General features: G+C 36.2%; 1 protein-coding gene across 1 annotated transcript in view; it reads left to right on the top strand.

Annotated features, from left to right (window-relative positions):
• Window positions 1–13,744, top strand: part of LOC126971061 (probable cytochrome P450 49a1) — a 33,972-nt gene extending 20,228 nt beyond the window's left edge. Inside the window, exons 6-13 of the mRNA XM_050817210.1 lie at window positions 318–434; window positions 4,149–4,225; window positions 5,265–5,460; window positions 7,276–7,420; window positions 7,804–7,967; window positions 8,445–8,523; window positions 9,649–9,846; window positions 11,496–13,744. Coding sequence (XP_050673167.1) covers window positions 318–434; window positions 4,149–4,225; window positions 5,265–5,460; window positions 7,276–7,420; window positions 7,804–7,967; window positions 8,445–8,523; window positions 9,649–9,846; window positions 11,496–11,603 — 1,084 coding nt within the window. The 3' untranslated portion in view covers window positions 11,604–13,744. The remainder of the gene's footprint in view (window positions 1–317; window positions 435–4,148; window positions 4,226–5,264; window positions 5,461–7,275; window positions 7,421–7,803; window positions 7,968–8,444; window positions 8,524–9,648; window positions 9,847–11,495) is intronic.
• The last annotated feature ends 7,282 nt before the right edge of the window (window positions 13,745–21,026 follow it).

The following is a 21,026-nucleotide window of genomic DNA, read 5'->3' on the forward strand; positions in this document are numbered from 1 at the left end:
GGTGGATAGAAGACATTCAAGCGACAGCAGGACACTTATGGAAAAAGATAGCAATGGACAGAGAGGCATGGACCCAGCTGGAGGAGGCCTATACCCAAGAAGGGGTTCCAATCAATAATGATGATGACAGTACATAACATCAGTCATGAATACAAATAAAAATTATATATATTTTTTTTTTCTTATCTATGTAAATAATGCTAACAATAAGTTATATTTATTATAATAGATGTAATCATAGATATAACTGTAAGAATGTAATTTAATAGAAGATTGGAAATAAATAGGTTTTATTATTATTATTATTATTATTAAAGGCATGGTGATTCGTGGGCGGCGTTTCGGACGAAGGTGTCTCGAGTAGCGCTCAGCACGGGTGCTGCTGCTCAGTATACGGAACAAGTAGCAGATGTCGCCGACGCATTTATATCTAGGTACGTATTCAAATTCAAATTCAAAAACACTTTACGTCATGTAAGTCACGGAAATGACACTTATGAATGTCAAAAAATAAATAAAAGCATTGTTTCTTATTGAATTTACCGCTGCTTAGTAAAGGGTCGAGTTAATGAGAAGAAGTAGCAAGAAACTCATTGCCACTCTTTTAAGTCAAGATTGACATTTGAATTGTTTTACAAATCATTTCAATTACAAATTAATTACAATATGCAAAGTGACGCAACAAAAATACTCAAATGTCAAAAACTGAAAGGCTTAAACACAAGAGTTATTGAGTATAGTAGATGCATCAATCCATACATACCGTAAATAAATAGATGCATTATGTGAGCATTTCATAAAATAAAATATATAATTACTTTAACTTTAAATATATAATAACTTTACTATTATTATACACTGGCCTGCAAAAGTAAGTATCACACTTTTCAAATTATTTTTTTTTCTTAACTATAGAAGGTAGAGATTTAAGATTAAAAACCTTTTGTTGCAAATTTTATAGGCTTTAATTCTTAGAAACTAAAATTATACATTAGTAACATTTTTAACTTAAAAAAGATAAAAGAATGAAAATAGACATTTTTAGTTTAGTGTAAAAAAAATTCAACTAAAATGTATTACATGTTATTTAATTTTTAATAACTGGTATTGCCTCCTCGAGCTCTGATTACAGCTTCGAGCCGGTTTAACATACTGAACACTAGGTTTCGGAGCCGATGTTGGGGAATATTCTCCCATTCTTCTACCAGGGCCTGCTTTAGTGCCCTGAGGGTAGTCGGTGGTGGTCTGCGATTTCTGACTAGCCTCCCAAGCTCATCCCAGACGTGTTCAATCGGGTTGAGATCAGGACTTCTTGATGGCCAAGCCATCACGCTGATACCGACCTCCTGAATATACTCTTGTACGATATGAACCGTGTGTGGCCGGGCATTATCATGCATCAGCATCGATCCATCACCCAATTTACTAAATACGGCCCTGCATACTCATTGAGAATCTCTTGAGCATATCTTTGCCCTTTGAGGGTGCCATTTTCTATGGCTACTAGCTCTGTGCGACCTTCTGAAGATATGCCAGCCCATACATGTACACTGCCTCCACCGTATTGGACTCTTTCTGAGATGCAGGCTTCAAAGTATCGCTCACCAGGTCGCCTGTAAACACTTCGCCTTCCATCAGAAGTGTAAAGGGAGAATCGAGACTCATCTGCAAACAAAATTCTTGACCATTCTTCTTCATCCCACTGCATGTGTTCACGGGCGTATCGCAGTCTCGCTACTCGATGCTGTCTCTCAAGTTTTGGGCCCCTCGCTGGTCTTCGGGGTTCCAAATTTGCTTCAGCAAGTCTTCTTCTCACTGTACTGTCACTAATGTAGTCCCTCCGGGTCTGAAGTAGCTGTTGCTGGACTTCAACTGCATTTTGGTGGCGATTTTTTAACACAGTGGAAATAATATAACGATCTTCTCGGGCACTGGTACACCTGGGTCTGCCATTACAAGGTCTCCTCAGATGGTGTCCAGTCTCTTCGTACCTTCGCTTTACCTTCTGGACCGTTCGTACCGTCACACCCACCATTCTTGCAGTGCGACGCATACTGATGCCTAGTTCCAGAAAAGCCATGATCCTAGCACATTCTTCAACTGAAAGAGGCATGATAAATAAATGTTATGTGCTTTTTAGCATAAATTTTTAAAACAAGACCCATCGATCCTGAAAAAAATTTAAAACAGAAAGAAAAATGTGAATGGTAAAATTGTAATTCGGAAACGTCCACTTTGAAAAAGGAATGGTTTTGTTTTTGAAGTTTTTTTTCAGCCAATTCTTAAAAGAAGGTTACTGACTATAAAGTTTTTATGTACAAAATTAAATTCTCTTTGGAGTCCTTTTTATTTCGAAAGTATATCTTGTGAACTTAAAACGTTATCCCAATTTTAAAAGTGTGATACTTACTTTTGAAGGCCAGTGTATTATATACTGATATTGTAAGGAGTTCTTTGTGAGTTTGTAGGGAGTAAGTTCTACTGAACCGATTTTGAATATTATATAAAATAATATGAGAATGAAACCCATTGGAAAAGGAAGAGAATATAACTAAATGAAAGGAAAACTAAATTACGGGCGATCTGACGTAGGGAATCCACTTCACAGTTTATTTCAATTTATAATTTTTTGTCTGTCAATGTTTTTCGAGTAATTAAAGTGTAAAATAATAAATAGCTCAAAATTGTAAATGTAAAAAAAACAATTCGGATTCAAGTGTTTTTGTTTCTTTGCATTTTATAAAAGCATTTACTATAATAATGCAATTTTATTTACACCATCAAAAAATAAAGATTTTATCTAACAAAAAACCCACCGACTTTTATGAAAATGCTGATATTTTGACAAAAATAAAAAACCAAATACTTGGTTACTTGAATTTTTCACATAATATGTTCACATGTTAAAAGATACAATTTTTTAGTTTAGCGTGAACTGTAAAATTGCAAATAATACAAAATATACATTCCTGAATCGAAAAAGTTTCAAGCCTAGATCAGATCGTTTTTTTTATAAGAGAAGGTACGAAACTAGCACCACCTGCTGGCAGAGCATTGAAACCTCTTTGCTCTATTTTTTTGTTCCTTTTTATTGCACTGAAAAGACGATGATTACATTATACCCTGCGACAGTTCTTGCTATGTGTTTTAACACCACTGTTTGGAAGATTCCATATCCGAAGACTTAAAAACGGAATCCTATTACTAACACTCCATAATCCGCCCTACACTCTGTCAGCGGGTGTCCTATAGCCACACTTTATAACCCACCTCCTTTCCATGGTCTTACCGACCTTTTGGTCATCAAGACCTAGGTACCGACCGAAAAAACGGGAGATGTACCGGATTGGGGTCCGGCACATGTCTTGACTCCCTACAAGTTCTTATTTTTTTTTTAAATCAATAGATGGCCTCCTACCCCTTCTGGGGAAGGCTGGCCACAGATACAGCTGCTTTGTCGCAGGGCTCTCCTTGTTCATCCTCTCCTCTACTCTGTTATCTTTCTTACTTTGTTTTCATTACGATCCTGGTTTCCCTCCCCCATCTCTCTCCTGTCCTGGTACCAACTTGCTGCAAATCTTGCTAGCCTAGAGAAATTCTCCTTGGAGGAGACCAGATCAGTTTCAGCCATAGTTCGACAGCTGAAATTGTGACAGAGTGTGTATATGTATAGCCGCTGTAACAACAAATAATAAAAACAAGATGGCAGACAAAATGGCCGACATGTAAATAATAGAAGTGTTATACAAATTAAATTTGTGACCAAAATTTATGAACGATGCCGGACTCAAACCCGTGACCTCTCGGGTTCCATACGAGCGAAATCTAAAAGAATTAAAGAATAATGTAAATGACTTTCTTGCTCGTAATGACTACTGATTGGGAATGGATTGACCACCCTCAGGCTTTTTATTAATAAATTTTACTGTACGATATTAAATTGTAATGAAATTATGATTAAAAAATTCCCGCTGAGTTATTAGCGCCCGTTCTTCTCAGGTCTAAGGCAAAGGTACTATTTTGAATGGTTAGTAATATTTAACGTTCAAGTGATTGTAAATCCTATTTTGAATAAAAATGTTAGAATTTGAATAATGAAATAATAGAAGTGTATCCATCAAATTGATTTATCATATTTCAAATTCCAGGATGCGGAATATTCGAAACAAAGACTCTGAGACTCCTGCCGATTTTTTAAATGAAATACACAAATGGTCTTTAGAGTGTAAGTATGAAAATATATTGTGTTTTATATATTAAATATGCACTATGAATATCCTTAAATTTTCAGATTGTACTCAAACTATAAATTTAAGCATGTTGATCGCATAGATATTATTAAGACTATTACACTATTTTAGAAAACTAAAGATCTCTCGGAAATCTCTGTTAACGTAGTGAAATCTGTAATAAAAATTGTTGCCACAGACTTAGCTTTAATATTAAATGATTGTGTGATTATGGTATATTTCCAAACACAGCAAATTATTTGAAACACAGCAAGATTATTCCTCTATTCAAGTCAAGAGATAACGCTGACCCCACCAATTTAAGACCCATATCGGTACATCTTTAGTAAAATTTTCGAAAAAATCATGTCAATGCAACTAATTTAGAATTTTTAAAATAATAACCTCATGCATAATAAACAATATAATTTTACTAACTGTCGTTCAACCACAGATGCTAGTATCGAGTTAATAAGAACTATTTTGGATGCTTGGGAGGATTCGTTTGATGCGTTAGGGTTGTTTTGTGATTTATCCAAGGCATTCGACTGCGTCTATCATGAAATTCATACTGTCATGTCATGGGGTTGAACCGCAGATATTGACAACATATTTGTGCTACAGAAAAGGGCAATTCGAGTAGCCTATAAAATGTGTTCAAGACATTAATTGAGAGAAAAGTTTAGTGAAATGACAGTACACTGTACTGTATATATATACGATGACTTCCTGTAATTTGCTCATAAATATATTAGCCAATTTAAAAATAATACTGATGTACGTAATTTCAATACTCCAACCAAACATAAACTCGCAATTCCATCTTCTAGGCTCCGTAAAATTACAAAATCTTTTAAACTGTATTGTGTTAGATGACAATCAAATTAAAAGTTTCAGTTACATACATACATACAGGCGAAGCTTATAGCGTTTAAAATATTTTATTTGCCTATTTAAATGATGCGCTAAATAGATATTTTTGTAAATAGTTTCACCTTCTCATTTATAAATAAATGTATCTCTTATTTTTCTCAGCTCTTGGTTTGATAGCACTGGACACAAGACTGGGCTGTTTCGAAGCCACCGACGGATCTGATAGCCAGCAATTGATTGATGCCGTTCACACCTTCTTCCTCTGTGTTGGAGAGCTGGAGCTACGAGCTCCGTGGTGGAGGATCTATCCCACAAAGATGTTCAGAAGATATGTCGCCGCGCTTGATACTATACTGAGGTGAGTTAAAGATAAAGAGAGTGGATAGGTCACGAAGACGAAGTTAATAAATTTTTATTGGTCTTCATTCGTAAATTAGTAATAACATTCATAATATACCTATATCATTATTATTGTGTTGTTTACTCAGGTAAATTTTGCTGTGACTAATTGCACTTCCGAAGGTGACGCGAAATTACCGAATGAGCGTTACATAGCCAAGCGTAAAAGGGTCAATATTATTCAATAGCAAAAAAAATATAGTGCCTTGCTTGCCTAAAGAAGTTTTCACTTCAACAATCTGTACGAACTTGTAACATAACGAATAGTTTGCGTTAAGTTACTGTGATTTTATGATCTTGGCTTATTGGCGTTGACTTTTTCTTCTATATATCCCCAAAGAAAGAAGTCCAACGGTATCAAACCACATGATCGTGGCGGCCAATTAACATCGCCACAACATGAGATGACACGCCTATTGAATTTCTCGCACAAAAGAGCTATTGTTTCGTTGGCTGTATGGCAAGTGGCACCATTCTATTGGAACCACGTGTCATCCAGGTCCATATCCTCAATTTAGCCACAGAAAGCACACCATTCACGGTAACTGCTTGGCTGACCTCATTTTCGAAATAAGTTCCGATGACGTCACCAGCCAATAAACCGCACCAAACAGTCACTCTTGTGCACAGGTGTTTCCACATTTACTACAGACCTGGTTTGCTGAAATTTGGGCACAATTCACACGATTGTGGACACATTTGGTCGATTAGGCTCATTAAAAAAATTACAATGTGCACGAAATGCATTTTTATTTGATGCCCATTTTCGTAAAAGGTTTCAACAATTTTAACGCGCTGCTCAATTATTGTGCATATCTCCATCGTTGAATTTGACAAACAAAGAAATGTCAAGTAAAGTTGGGCAAAAAACCTGGTGTAAGGTGTGATTCCCAATTAACATCGTACATGGTTGGACCACCCTTTATATATTATATATATATATATACTTTATATTACCCGTCGCCAAATGTATCTTGTACACATAAATTTTTTTTCTTGCGTCGCCGCTGGTGGAACTAACTGACTCGAAAACGGAAAAAGAAAAAAGAAGAATGGAAAGGAATGATGGGATTTTAACCCAACTGGAATCCATTCGAAAATTAGGAAAATATGAACTTAATTAAACTAGTTTGTAAGGCAATTAATATAACTAACTAACATAAATGTTAATAAAAAATAATATTTGTCCACTTATCTTAGTATACAATAATTAAAAAATGGAATGGAAAATTGATAAAAGGATTAAATATTATTATAATAATGTTATGCATATATGTAAGCACATTAGCGAATATACTAGAATTTGAGATACCACAATGTTAAAAGTAGGACCAAAATAAACTTGTTATGCCTACTACTCGGTTTTCGAGTTAGTAAGGCTTATGTTGGGCGTATATTACTATTACAATATAAGTACACAAATTGTACGAAACAATTGAATAACGAAATTCAAAATAATTGTTCAAAATATTTATATGGTTACTATGACACAAATGACTTTCTTAATGATGCCACAGATCGAGAATGGAGCGACCGCCGTCAGGCTTTTTAATTTATAGATTTGATTGTATCAAAATTTTATTTAAAAACAAAAGAAGAAGAACAGGCGTGTTCTCCTCAGGTCTTCTCAGGCAGACTATTTTGAATGGGTAGTTTTTGACGTTCATAAGTGAATTTAAATTCTATTTTTAAATAAAAATATTTAAATTTGATAACATGCAGATAGAAGCATCAGCCCGTCATTAGTTATCAATACAACGTATTCCCGTTTCAGTGTTACTCTCAAGCACGTGGAAAAAGCGCTTCAGCAATGTGGCAATGGGAGCAGCAGATCTCTGTTACAAGACCTGGTCACAGCTGCTGGCACCAGGGTTGCGGCTGTAGCAGCTCTTGACATGTTTCTTGTTGGCATTGACACGGTAATTTTAAAAAAAAATACTTTATAGGCTTAATTGTACAATATTACTTAGTAAAATATTTTTTTGATGCAAAAAAAGTTTGTTGTGCCTATTTTTCTCAGGTCAGAGGCATTCATTTTGGAATGGGTGGTAGTATTTGAATTACAATAAGTGACATCACACGTCACATCCAACTTTGAATAAAAATATTTGTATTTGAATTATTTTCTTTCCTTCACACCATTGAACAACAGTACAATTGAGCTAATAGTTCTGGTGGCAGGGCTGTCCCGTACTGACTGACGTACCCTGCCATGCACATGCAAGTACTTCTTTTAGCTACTCCTATTTCTCAAGCTGTTCACGCTCACAATTGGTGCTTAAATTTATTCTTACCATTGCAGACCTCAAATGCGGTGGCATCAACTTTGTACCAACTGTCACGAAGGCCAGAAGTTCAGGAGCGTTTGCACGAGGAAATATGTAATGTTTTGAAAGATGCTCCACTAAAGCCAGGCGATATTAACCGCATGCCATATTTGAAGGCTTGTATCAAAGAAGTTATGAGGTAAGTATCTATGTATTAATTTCACGCTATTGCATTTCAACTCATGTAAAAATGTGCAAAATAAGTTGCATATTTTATATAGGATTCAAAACCACCCTAAACTGGTTTTCAAGCAGTTGATTCGCTAACTCGAAAAGGTACAGAAATATATATTAAAGAACCTGAACTGTTCTACCAGCTCGCCAAGATAAAGAAATGTCAATTATAGGACTGGGCTAGAAACTAGAGCAAACAGCACATATAAAGCTGAAGGCCAAACTCATTTAAGGACACATCTCAAAAGCTTTGATACAAAATACTCTGAGAAGTCGCTCTCCCACTAAACACAGAGACAAGTTGGGAGTGGGTACCTACTAAGAAAGATAGGTACTGGCCACTGTAAACTACACAACTATCTTCATAGGTATACCAAAAAGGTGCAAAATATATATAAGTAAGCTGTAATATTAGCAACTGACAGGATGGTCCTTGTTTCAGATTGTATCCAGTTGTGATTGGCAATGGGAGACAATTAACGAAAGATACTGTAATATGTGGATACAATATACCGAAAGGAGTAAGTGATCACTTTATTAAATATAGAATAATATTACGAGTGTGACACTGAAAGTATTTAGAAATGGCCACTTGTAAACAATATAAAACAAAATAAGCCTTAATTTTGAAAATGGAACTCTTTGCCAATATTATTTTGTATTCGTTTGACATTAGTTTTACGATTTGGCGGCAAATTGAAAATTATCTGTGTCATGTCAGCATGGACGCCAAATTATTTTGCGGATGCCAGATTGGGAATCTGAGTGTGAGCACTTGTGGGTAAGATAAAACTAAGAAATTCAGATAGCCAATTTGAACTTATTCATATTTGCACCGTATATTTACCTCCTCCACTTAACAGGACAGATCTTAATAAATTTATTGAAAATACTCATAGCAGACGACTTCAATCTCAGAAACTGGCAAAAAAATCTTGATTTCAAATGTTTATCGCCTATTTTTAAAATTAACTGTAATATTCATAACCAGTTTTCGGATTTTCTTGCATTAAATAACTTAAAATACTTCAATTCCAATACTAACTGGGAAACCCGTACTCTAGAGTCTAGACCTTATTTTGTGTAATTCGGATATAATTACTCTCACAAAGTGTCATCAACCTATTCGTAATGTGGACGCCTGAACCCTCTTGACAAGTTTGAATTAGACGTGATTGCAATGAACGTATTACAAAAACTTATTCAAATTATAATATAAAGAGACATTGTAAATGATAATTAAAAACCATAATATATTTTTGGACTTACATTAAATACTCGTAAAAGCTATACCAATAACCCTAACACTTTAATTTATAATGAGGTACAAACAGATTCAAAAACCAGAACGAGTATTGTTGATTTCAAACAAAACAAAACTCTCTCTTTAAAATTAAATCTAATTACAGATCATTCCGTATTAAACATAGCTGCTCCATAATATAGTAAAATTTATCACATAATTACAAAAAATAATAGTTTCAAATAATGTCTGTCTGTACATTCAGATTACACAATATTAGTAAATTTTACTAAACTTATAATTTTAGACAGAGTACCTAAACTACAGAGATTATAATTATTTTAATGACTTAGTAAGCTAGACTATGAATATACCATTTAATCTAAGTTATTATAATTCCCAGACGCAAGTAATATTTCAACACTACGTAATGGGAAACAGCGAGGAATATTTTGAAAATGCATCGGAGTTCCTTCCGGAGCGGTGGCTTGATAGGTCCTCGTTCAAACATCCCTTCGCGTCACTTCCTTTCGGATTCGGAAAGAGAATGTGTCTCGGAAGAAGATTCGCGGAACTTGAAATGCATGTTGTAATTAGCAAGGTAATGTTGTTTTATTTAACTTCTACAAAGGCCAACGGAATGAGACAAATAATGTAAACAAACGGACGGTTATTGAGTTATATAGCGATAGCGAGCGAATACCTCCCTGTCTCTATTATGTCCGCCATTGTATGAACTAGTTTATTCCAGTTTGGATTGAGTTTGAAGTAAGTAATACGTATTTTTTCGTTTCCGTATTTAGTTAGTTTTTTGTTATTATTAATCCGTTACTGTTTGTTTTTGTTAATTTTTGCTATTATTGTAAGTCGTTTGTGATTTTGTATGGAATCACAGTCTAGACAGCCTTTGAAAGATATTAATTCTTTGAAATATTCAAAGGTATCGTCTCGTTGGCTTTACTTTAGATATTGTATCAAAAATATATTGAGATAGAACGGTTAGCACGCCATCTCCACCAATTATTACGAAGATTAACAGTAAATAGGGTATGTTTATTTAAAAAAAAAACACATTTTTAATGCAATGGGCTCCATACACAATCCCATACCATCAGGTGTGTTAAACAATTGCCCCTTGATGACTGCTATAGAAAGTTATTAATATTTTGTACTAGCCCCCGGCTTCGCACGGTTGCAATGCTGATTCTTCATATAGGTACCACACTGTTTTTATAACGTTTACAGCTTTTTAGTTATTAGACAATACAAACATGTTTTCTTTAGAGGTAACTCTTGAAAGAGCGACTTATAATTGGCCATGTGAAAAACTTAACGCTCAATTCTAAGCCGCTAATCATAGAGTGATTAGGTCGAAGCACGGCCTTCGTAGCGCTATTTATGGGCCCCCGGCCTGTACCGCCGCAACAGCTATGTCCGTGCATTTTAAATCTGTTATATCTTTGAAAATATTCATTTAAATTACATGCTGTAAAGTGCCATATTTATCTATATTAAATGCACAATGTATTTAATGTACTTTATTGGATAAGAATTAATGCTGTATTGCTTAAAATTACTTCGTAAATAAGCCATCATTTATCGTAAAAAGGATAAAAAATGGTTATTGTGGGTTATCCCTAAGAGATAATGAAAATATGTGGTATATATACCATCGTAGAACTTTTTAAGGTGTATAAAATATTTAATTAAATATTCTCATTGGAGACTTATATGTAACATCATAATAATATTGTAAGCAACATCTGTTTGTAATAACTACTTTTCTTTCTTGTTACCTAACAATTATATAGTAACCCGTGGACATTGTCGTTGGTTATGCACTTCGTACTAGTTATGTTATTTCTTCCTCTAATGTAATCATCTAGTGTGTAATTATTTTGTGTCCCAAATAAAATAAAATAAAATAAACTATAGAATATTATTTTGATATATCTCGTAGGGTTAAGCCAGCGCTTGCAATGTAAACACAAAAAACTGTGTTCATTTACGACATCATATTAGAAACCCCTAAAATTATCAATGTTTCTCTACTGAATTATACATGTATTATACATAAAAACTCTCCTCTTGAATCACTCTATCTTTAAAAAAAATTAAAATCCGTTCCGTAGTATTAAAGATCTAAGCATACAGACAGCAGGAAATGACTTTGTTTTATATTATGTAGTGATATATAAGAAAAACAATTATATTGATCATCATAATTTTATAATAAAACTCTAATTTCAGATAGTGCAAGCCTTCAAACTGGAATATCATCACGAACCCCTGGACTACCATATCCATCCAATGTACACTCCCGATGGACCACTGCGCCTTAAGCTAATTGAAAGATAATAATTGCATGTATCTTAAGTTTATCTTGTATGTCAAACTAATGGACTGAAAGTACCTATTAAGGTATTTGCAAAATAAATTACTTACAAAGGAAAATCCCGACTTCAAATACAAAAAAATCAATGCTAAACGCATTATTCATAATTGTTTATCGAACATAATATAAACCAATAATAGTTAGAATGTATTTTAAGCCATTTGTTCTTTTGAAATTCATCTTATACCATTATGTATGCTATATAAACATAAGATAGCTATTATATGCCTTCATCGTATACAGTGACTACTATTTCGAAGTAAGACACGTGATTTTATTCTATTTACTTCAATTTTTTTCTAAGAACAAACGGACGGAAGGACACGAAAAAAAAATGGTGAGATATAGAGTTAGAATATACTAGTGTTACTTAAACAGATCACGCCAGTTGAATACAGTCGGGGTCAGGTGAAGAGAGGGAGCATCTCCCCCCGCTGTCCGCACACCTCGCCCCGCGTGTCTGTAGTGTAGTGATGTGCAGTAGTCGTCAGTTATCGTACGATTACCGTGTTATTGCGGTAATACTGAAGTTGCGATCTCGTGATATTTTTTTTATTTTAATAATGACTGATCCGTGTCGATCAGGTTCCGTTCCAAAAGAAACGAGTTTTTATTAATCACCAAGCAAGAGAAATGGCGAAAAATGTCTCAGACATGTGTGTTGAAGAAAGGCAGAATAAAAATTAAATATTAAATATTTTTTTTCATTTTAACCTAGTGTAAAATGGTAAACTTAAAGCATGGTTTAATTTTAGCGACACACACATGATTATGATCTTCAATTATAATAAGGTCACATCACTATTGCATTCTACATTGAACTCTACATTCAACTCGCGAGTTATATGAACACACGGGGTGAGCGTGTGGCAGTAAGGGACAAGATAAATAAACGTCACCATATTTAGGGTTACCGTGTAAGATACATTTTTTCCACAACTAGTGACAGAATAAGAAATTATTATTACAATACCAAACTAATGTCTGTGAAAGAATATATTATTGTCTGATATAGAAGTAACTATGTACTTTGGACCTACGCAAACCTTTTTACTCTGGGAAACAGCCAACGGCCAATCACCATCATAAGGTTAATGTCTGTTAAGACCATAATTATTATCTCTGTTTTTAAAGGCTGGCCGCGGATTTTTGCAATAGTCTAACGGCCTTACAAATAAAATTGGCACAATGTTATAACTAAGCATAAACCAAGAATATGTAAAATGTTTACAAATAGACATTTTGCTTACGAATGGTTTGTTCGGACGTATAACGTTTCCCGCGTTTATTTGCAAGGCAGCTTGTCATTCGGAAGACTTCAGAATTATCATTGTATTAACAGTGTTGTGAATGATATTGTAAACATTTTGCATTTTTTTTTTGTTTATTATCAGTTATAACTTTATACCAAGTTTATTTGTAAGGCCGTAAGAGTTAAGTCATAGAATAATTTGACAGTCCATCGGCCGCTCGAGGTGGAGTGCTGCTAGCACGGAAGTGAAATAATTTCATCCATAATTGCATATTGTACTTAGATACCAAAACACTTAAAAGCCGAAAAAATTTTTTTGAATGTCTGCCCTTCTGATGTTCATTGCTATGCCTTACGAAGTGCATTTGATGATTTTGTAAAGTACTTTAAATATTTGTTTAGTAACTAAGTCACAATAGATATATATTATGTAACACAATTTATGAATAAATAAATAATTAAGATTATTTTCAACTTTTAATTTAATAATAAATAGGTACCTAGTTTGATTCGTTGATAAGCATACATAAAAAATAAGATTTATGAATTATATATTAGCAAATAGTTCAATGGACAGATGGTTGGTGGGCAGTAAAGTCCTCGAATGGCAAACACGTACCGGAAGACGTAGTGTTGGTAGGCCAACACAAGATGGACCGTCGATCTGGTCAAGATTGGTATAGGTTGGATTAAGGCAGCGCAGGACCGATCATCGTGGAGATCTTTGGGATCTTTGTCCAGCAGTGGACGTCTTTCGGCGGAAGTGCTAATGACGTTAATCATCAGGTTAGGTATTGTTATATAATTATTATATACTTATTAATTAGTAATTAAAGCATTATTTTCTGATAATAGTATTTAATTGAATGACATGTGACGGAAATCAAACTAGGGTAACTCGGCCGTTTTCAGTAACGTATCTCTAGTTACTTACATTGCTGTCACCGCTTGATGACAAGATCTTATCGATCCATAGTTATGTCAAGTATAGTTATAGAAGAAAGCTCCTTGAAAACCGCACAGTGGAAGACCGCCACACATCCAGATGGTGGGGATGATATCCTAACTTGTGGCGTGTCGTGCGAAGGTGGAATTCGGCGGCAGGAATTAGGTTAAACAGCTCTTCGGGACACTCCCCATGATAAATGCGGTAGAAGATACACAATGAAGCGACGTCTCTACCCAACGCCAAGTGATCCAGCCGTTCACAGAGCGCTAGGTCTGCGACAAGTCGAGCTGCTCTGCGTTGCACGCGGTCAAATGGATCGAGCTGATACTGGGGTGCGCCAGACCAGAGATGACAGCAATACTCCATGTGTGGCCGGACCTGCGCTTTGTAGATCACTAGAATGTGGGCCGGCTTGAAGTTTTGCCGTGCTCTATTTATGACGCCCAGTTCCTTCGAAGCCAATTTGGCTTTGCCCTCCATAGAATTTGCCACGGAATTGGCAATCGCTCGAAATTTCAAGACCCAGTATTCCGATACTAGGCGAGGCGTTAAGGGAAGTGTTGTCGAAGAGCGGTGATATGGCAAATGGGGTTTTTTTAGTGGTAAACGCGCAAACTTGAGTCTTCTTCTTGAGGTTAAATTGGACAAGGTTCAACTTACCCCATTCCCCGACCTTCTCGAGAGAGTACTCGATAGAAGACACAACTTTATCCCGGCACTGGTCGACGTTTTCCCGAGAGAGACTTGCATGGCCCGTATATACGGCATCACCAGCGCTATCGTCTGCATAGCAATGAATGTTGGCGGTGTCCAACATATCATTGATATGCAGAAGAAACAGCGTGAAAGATAGCATACAGCCTTGGGGCACTCCAGCGTTCACAGGCTTGGGATTTCTAGCAATAACCATCGACAACGAACTGTATGCTGCACCCAGTGAGGAAGCTGGAAGTCCACTTGCATAAGCTCTCGGGAAGCCCAAATGATGGAAGTTTTGCGAGGAGCGCCTTGTGCCATACACGATCAAAGGCCTTCGCTATATCCAGGCAAACTGCCAGGCCTTCCCCCTTGCTTTAAATAGCCGCCGCCCATCTATGTGTTAGGTATACCAGTCGACCGACCATGGCGAAAGCCGTACTGCCGGTCGTTGATCAACTGGTGACCCTCAAGGTATACCAAGAGCTGGCGGTTAATTATGCTCTCCATGATTTTGGAGAGTAGGGGGGTTCCAATCTGCTGACTTGTAGTGCTAAGCGCGGCGGGTCGCGGGTGGTCTGCGACGTTGGCGTCGGATAGGCACTACACTCCTGACCAGGCAATGGTCTGACGTTCAGAGAGGGGCGTCGACAGAGACCTGGTAACCATCGGGCTGTGGAGTCAGCAGAAGATCTAATAAGGAAGGCATGTGACTATCCACATTCGGGAGCCGCGTTGGCGACCCAACCAATTGGGACAGACCATGCGCCAATGCAAAATTATGCACGTAGTAGTCAGTAGCACGTGATCCAAGCCATTCGGCATTGTGCCCGTTGAAATCAGCGTCATCAAATGCCGCTTGAACGCAGCCCATGAGGTGATCCGTTTCTGCGTTACCACTATGGGACCTGTAGACACACGCATAGATGCGGACGCGGTCCTCTTAATCTACGCGGAGCCAGAGAGTAGACAGGTCCCTACCCTCAAAATTGCCGAGACGGCGACAGCAGATATCCTTCCTAACGTACACACATACCCCGGCATGAGGCATAAAATCATGCTCAATTTTGTGCCCGGGGTACGTTAAATATGACGTATCGCTAGGTATCTATCTGCTGATATATCTGCGTCTCCGTAAGAAAACTCAAGGCCGGCTGCGCCATCTCAAGGTGGTGGTGGACGGCATTTAAATTGGAGTGAATTCCCCTGATATTACAGAAGTCCACATTAAGCGTGGGGAGGGGGAGAGGGGGAAGGGATGGCCTCCGGTCCTCGACACTTACCTATGCGAAACATAGCGGCACTAGGCCGCTACTTCACGCCGGTTTTCTGTGCGAGTGTGGTAAGTAACCCGGACGATTCTGGCCCGATTGTGCTGACGTCATAAGACGGCAGCTTGACTCTCCCACTTTCAAAAAGCCCGTAATCGCCTCTTACGACACCCTTGGGACTACCCTATTCTTTTTACGCCCCTGGGCAGCACAGGACAGAAAAAAAATCTCTCAATGTCTCTCAAAAATTTCAAATGTTTCTAACAAACAATGGCATAGTGCATGAAATAATCGCTCAAGCCGAACGCTTCGTCCAAACAGTTAAAAGATCCCTGCACAAGTTAGAGGGGGAGAGTGGAGAGTGGTAGGATATTACATAATACATAATGACATAAGTATAATTATTAAGAATATTTGACATTTTAGGCTTGGTGTTGGTGTAGTTAGTTTTTCCCTGTTCTGTTCTTTATTTATATTATTATGGTACATGGCAACGTTAACGATAAAAATCAAACAGAAAAATATCTGCTTTAATTATTGTATTTTGATTAGATTTTTATTCAACATTTGCTATAGTGAAATAAAATCTAATTCAATTACCAATCTAATATTCTAAAATTAAATTCTCAAATTATTGATTTTTTCAAAAAAAAAAATGCTTATATTCAATCAAAATGTTCCTTAAGAGATAAATTGTAAGTAAACAAATTAAAAAAATTCAATTTTACGCTGAAAGCTTCATTTATAATGGGACTATATTTTTGTATTATCGCCGATGTGAACGCGTAAGAGGTTCTATTCGTTCGAATCACTAATTACATGGTTAAATTTTAGTTTAAAGAGAAATAAATATAACCATCGACATGGTTCTAGGTGCTATCTTCATCTCCCGAGATAAAATCTTTTGCTTTCGTACAGGATTTCTTTCCCTTACTGCTTTGACCACTTTTTTCGGACGAACACTACGTGGACGGCTAGATCTTTTTCTGTCACAAACTGAAGAGGCCCCATTGTACCTATTAATAATGGAGAAATTTAAAATTGCATTTGGCTCCATACCTACTTTGTATAATGCAACCACAACGATTCTCTTTATCACCCCACTCCATTTTAATATCGCAAAATATTGTACATTGTATTGGCGCCAAAATGAGAAAACTCAATGAAGAATCATATAAAAATGACAGATTCATTTATGCAAACCTTTATCTTTAATATTAACAAAATACTATTATTTATATGTGGTATCTATTGATAGGTTTTAACTTGGTGCCAAGCCAAATGGAATAGTAGGTACCTACCTAGAACAAAACAACCCAAGCGGACAGACACGCGCGGCCATACATTCTTTATTATACAGTTAGACCGCGAACGTCTAGAGAACTAATTTTGACGTATAATACAATTGGCAGCGACGGAACGTACAATACTCTGAAGTATTTTTGCATTTTGAATTAATTTCGATCGTTTTCGTGTTGTTTCGTCTTCAAGAATCAACCTAATAAAGTACACAATTTTTTTTGTAAATAGTTTCCCACTATCTATCGATGTTTGCTGAGATGTTTCGGACTTCAAGACTGGCCGTCGTCTAGTCCCGATCTTAATCCGTTGGATTATGATTTATGGTTTACTAACCAAACTCTCTAAAACTTTAGAGAGTACGGCTTGCTCTAAACGCCATGATAATTTGGAGTCCCTTAAACAATCCGTACGATTGGCCGTACACAATTTTTTTTGTAAATAGTTTCCCACTATCTATCGATGTTTGCTGAGATGTTTCGGACTTCATCAAGAGCTGAAGACTGGCCGTCGTCTAGTCCCGATCTTAATCCGTTGGATTATGATTTATGGTTTACTAACCAAACTCTCTAAAACTTTAGACTTTCAATAAAAATATACAATATTGTACAGTCATTTCTATCGCTATAAAATAATCATAATCTAGTCCCAGGCTGTCTGATCACTTAGATATTCAACTATGGAGTAATAGGATTTACGACAGAGCCATTTTTTATAAAACATTTAAATTTATTTCTAGATAAAGCCTGATGGGGGCTGTGACTTTATTATAAAAGTGTATACATTTACCCTTAAAGCTATTATGTATCTTATGAAGCCTATTAGTAACAAGCAATCCTTTATTTCTAGTGTTATTTTAATAAAAATCACTAATAAGAGTAAATGATGTTACTATTTCTTAAATAAATAATGTAATATAAGAAATATATTTTTATATATCTGCCATCATTAAAGTAATATATTTTATCAGATTATTATGAATGACTCACGGTATTTTGCTGTGGGGTCATGCTGCTGATATTGTTTGCTCTGCAAAAGAGAGCTGTTCGTGTTATATATCAGCTTGGTTATAGACAGTCTCTCAAAGAAAAATTTAAAGAAAGAAATATTATGACTGTTAATTTTCAGTACATTTATGAAAATTAAATAAACGTTCACAAAAATCGTCACCTTTTTGCTCTAATGTCACACTTGCAATACGAGTTACTGTATTGCCACATTGTGGCTGCAGTCAGGCAACAGCCATTGCGATCAAATTACATGGTCCTTCTTGAGTGCCGGAACTGGTGCCTTGCGGTTGATTGTGTCAAGTCCGTTCAGCGCCTGTTTGTGGTGATTGGTACTCTTCGATGTACCGAGAGAGCACCTATTTGCGCCTGAACTTTTAAAAATTGAGGGGAGCCCCCCCCCTTAGTCACCTGTCTGGAGAGGCGTCAGGCGGAGCAATTGCGGAGGGGAGTACCCTCTGAGACACCTGTCTGGAGAGGAGCAGCAATTGCAGAGGGGATCACCCCCTGGGACACCTGTCTGGAGAGGAGCAGCAATTGCAGAGGGGAGCACCCCCTGCAACACCTGTCACAGCAACCCACGTGCCGTCCAAAGACAAGTAACGTCAGATGTCATCTTACGTCAGAAGTTAAGTGTGTGTATGTGTGGGACAACTACCGAAGATTAATCGTGAGTACAAGTTTGAACTTTAATTACTAGGAAGATTTAATTTAGAAAATTAATCGTGAGTACAAATTTGAACTTTAATTACTAGGAAGATTTAACTTAGAAAATTATTCAAGATAGAAGTTATTATTGACTTGTTAAATTCAAAGTGTTTAGGACTTAGAATAATTTGTTAAAAAGTGATCCGACGGGGAACCTATGCCCGATTTTAAAGTGAAAAGAATAGTGTTAAAAGACTTAGAAAAATTTCAACGATTTTGTCCTTAACTTAGAAAAATATTTTAACATTTTTGAGATTTTTGTTGATTCAATTTTCATATTGTTTTCGATTTAAACTAGATTAGTTGTTTTAACTTTTAGTCATGGGTGATAATTATATTAAACTTCAGGATGATATTTTAAGTAAAATTGAAAGAAATTTATGTAACCTTAAAAAATCTCCAAAGGTATATAAGCATAGGTTATCTTGAAACGCGCTTAGAAGCTTTAGAGAAATTGTGGTCTTCTTTCTTCTCAAATCATCAAAAAATTGTTTATGAAATGAAAAAGGAAGTGTTGATACAAATTGATTATGTTTTAAATGAAGTGTTCGATAACTGTGAGGAAATGTATCTAGATTATAAGTCATTATTGAAAGATAAATTATTAATATTAAAAAAGTCAAATGTTGTATCCGTTGAGAATAAAACGAATCAGAGCAATGTTAAATTACCTAAGATTGAGATACCTAAATTTAGTGGTAAATATTCGGAGTGGCCAAGTTTTAGAGATTTGTTCCTATCGTTGTTTCATAATGAGACTACGATTGATGATGTACAAAAATTGCACTATCTTAAGGGTTGTCTCACGGGAGAGGCGGAGCAGTTGGTGAGACACATTTCATGTACTGCGGATAATTATTTAATTTGTTGGGAGCAGTTAGAAAGCCGGTATAATAATAAAAAATTTCAAGCTAACTGTATTCTTAAAAGGTTAACAAATCAAAAAACTCTGTCGTCTGAGTCATCGAGTGCAATCAGAAATATGTTAGATACTAGTAAAGAATGTTTGAGTGCGTTAAAAAACTTAGGTATCGATGTAAAGTCATGGGATATAATAATTATATTTCTGATAAGTCAAAAGTTAGACTCAGAATCACGTAAACAGTGGGAACAAAAGGCAACCGAGATTTCTGATTTACCAACTATGGCATCATTGGAGGAATTTTTACAAAATCGGTTTAGGTCCTTGGAGTTTTTAGACCCTAAATTAATTAAGCAAGAGAAACCTACGTGTATGTGTGTGTCATGTCGCCACTACTAGTTTTAATTGTGTGTTTTGCTCTGAAAATCATAAATTATATAATTGTTAGAAATTTTCTAAGGAAACGGTTGACTCACGGCGTAATTTTGTCCAAACCCAGCATTTATGTTTTAATTGTTTGACACCTAATCATTCAGTATACCAATGCAATCAATCTACAAGGTGTCGAATTTGTAAGAAAAAGCACCACACTTAACTTCATACCAAATCTCCCAAATCAGCAAGCTTAACGCAAGCTGATCAACCTGGTGAAGGAAATACTTCGGTAGTAGGTAACGTTATTCATTCTTCCTAGGCTCAAGGTGAGGGTACTGATCGTCCTATTTTATCTTGTTTTTCAAACACAAACCATCAAGTTTTGTTAGCGACTGCTTTAGTGAAAGCAGTTTCACAAGCTAATACTACACCGGTTGTATTGAGGTCCTTGATTGATCAAGGGTCTCAAGCCTCTTTCATTACAGAGGCTGCAGTTCAACTGCTTGGTCTCAAAAAGCATTGTGAGACAAATTTTATGTCAGGTTTAGGCGGCGACCAGAGTTTAACTTTGTTATCAAAGTCCTCTGTAGTTTTGAAAATACAGTCACGTCTAGATCCGAGCTTTGTCATTACAATCAAGGCTCATGTTTTGAAAAAACTCACAACATTCTTACCTAGTAAGAAAGTTGATGTTCAAATGATACCAACTCTTTCGTCCATGCAGTTGGCGGATCCCTCGTTCCACACACCTAGCAAGATTGATCTTCTTTTAGGTGCAGACGTGTATAGCCAAATATTGTTGAAAGGTTTAGTCAGGGGTCCGCCAGGATCTGTAATTGCGCAGCAAACAGCACTTGGTTGGATCCTCTCTGGCAAAATGCACAATGGAGAAACTGTAATTAGGAACGGGACGTGTGACAATGTAGTTAGCATGCATTTGACACACTGTTATGAGAACGAATTATTA

The sequence above is a fragment of the Leptidea sinapis genome, chromosome 22 (assembly GCF_905404315.1).
Source record: "Leptidea sinapis chromosome 22, ilLepSina1.1, whole genome shotgun sequence".
NCBI classification, from domain to species: domain Eukaryota; kingdom Metazoa; phylum Arthropoda; class Insecta; order Lepidoptera; family Pieridae; genus Leptidea; species Leptidea sinapis.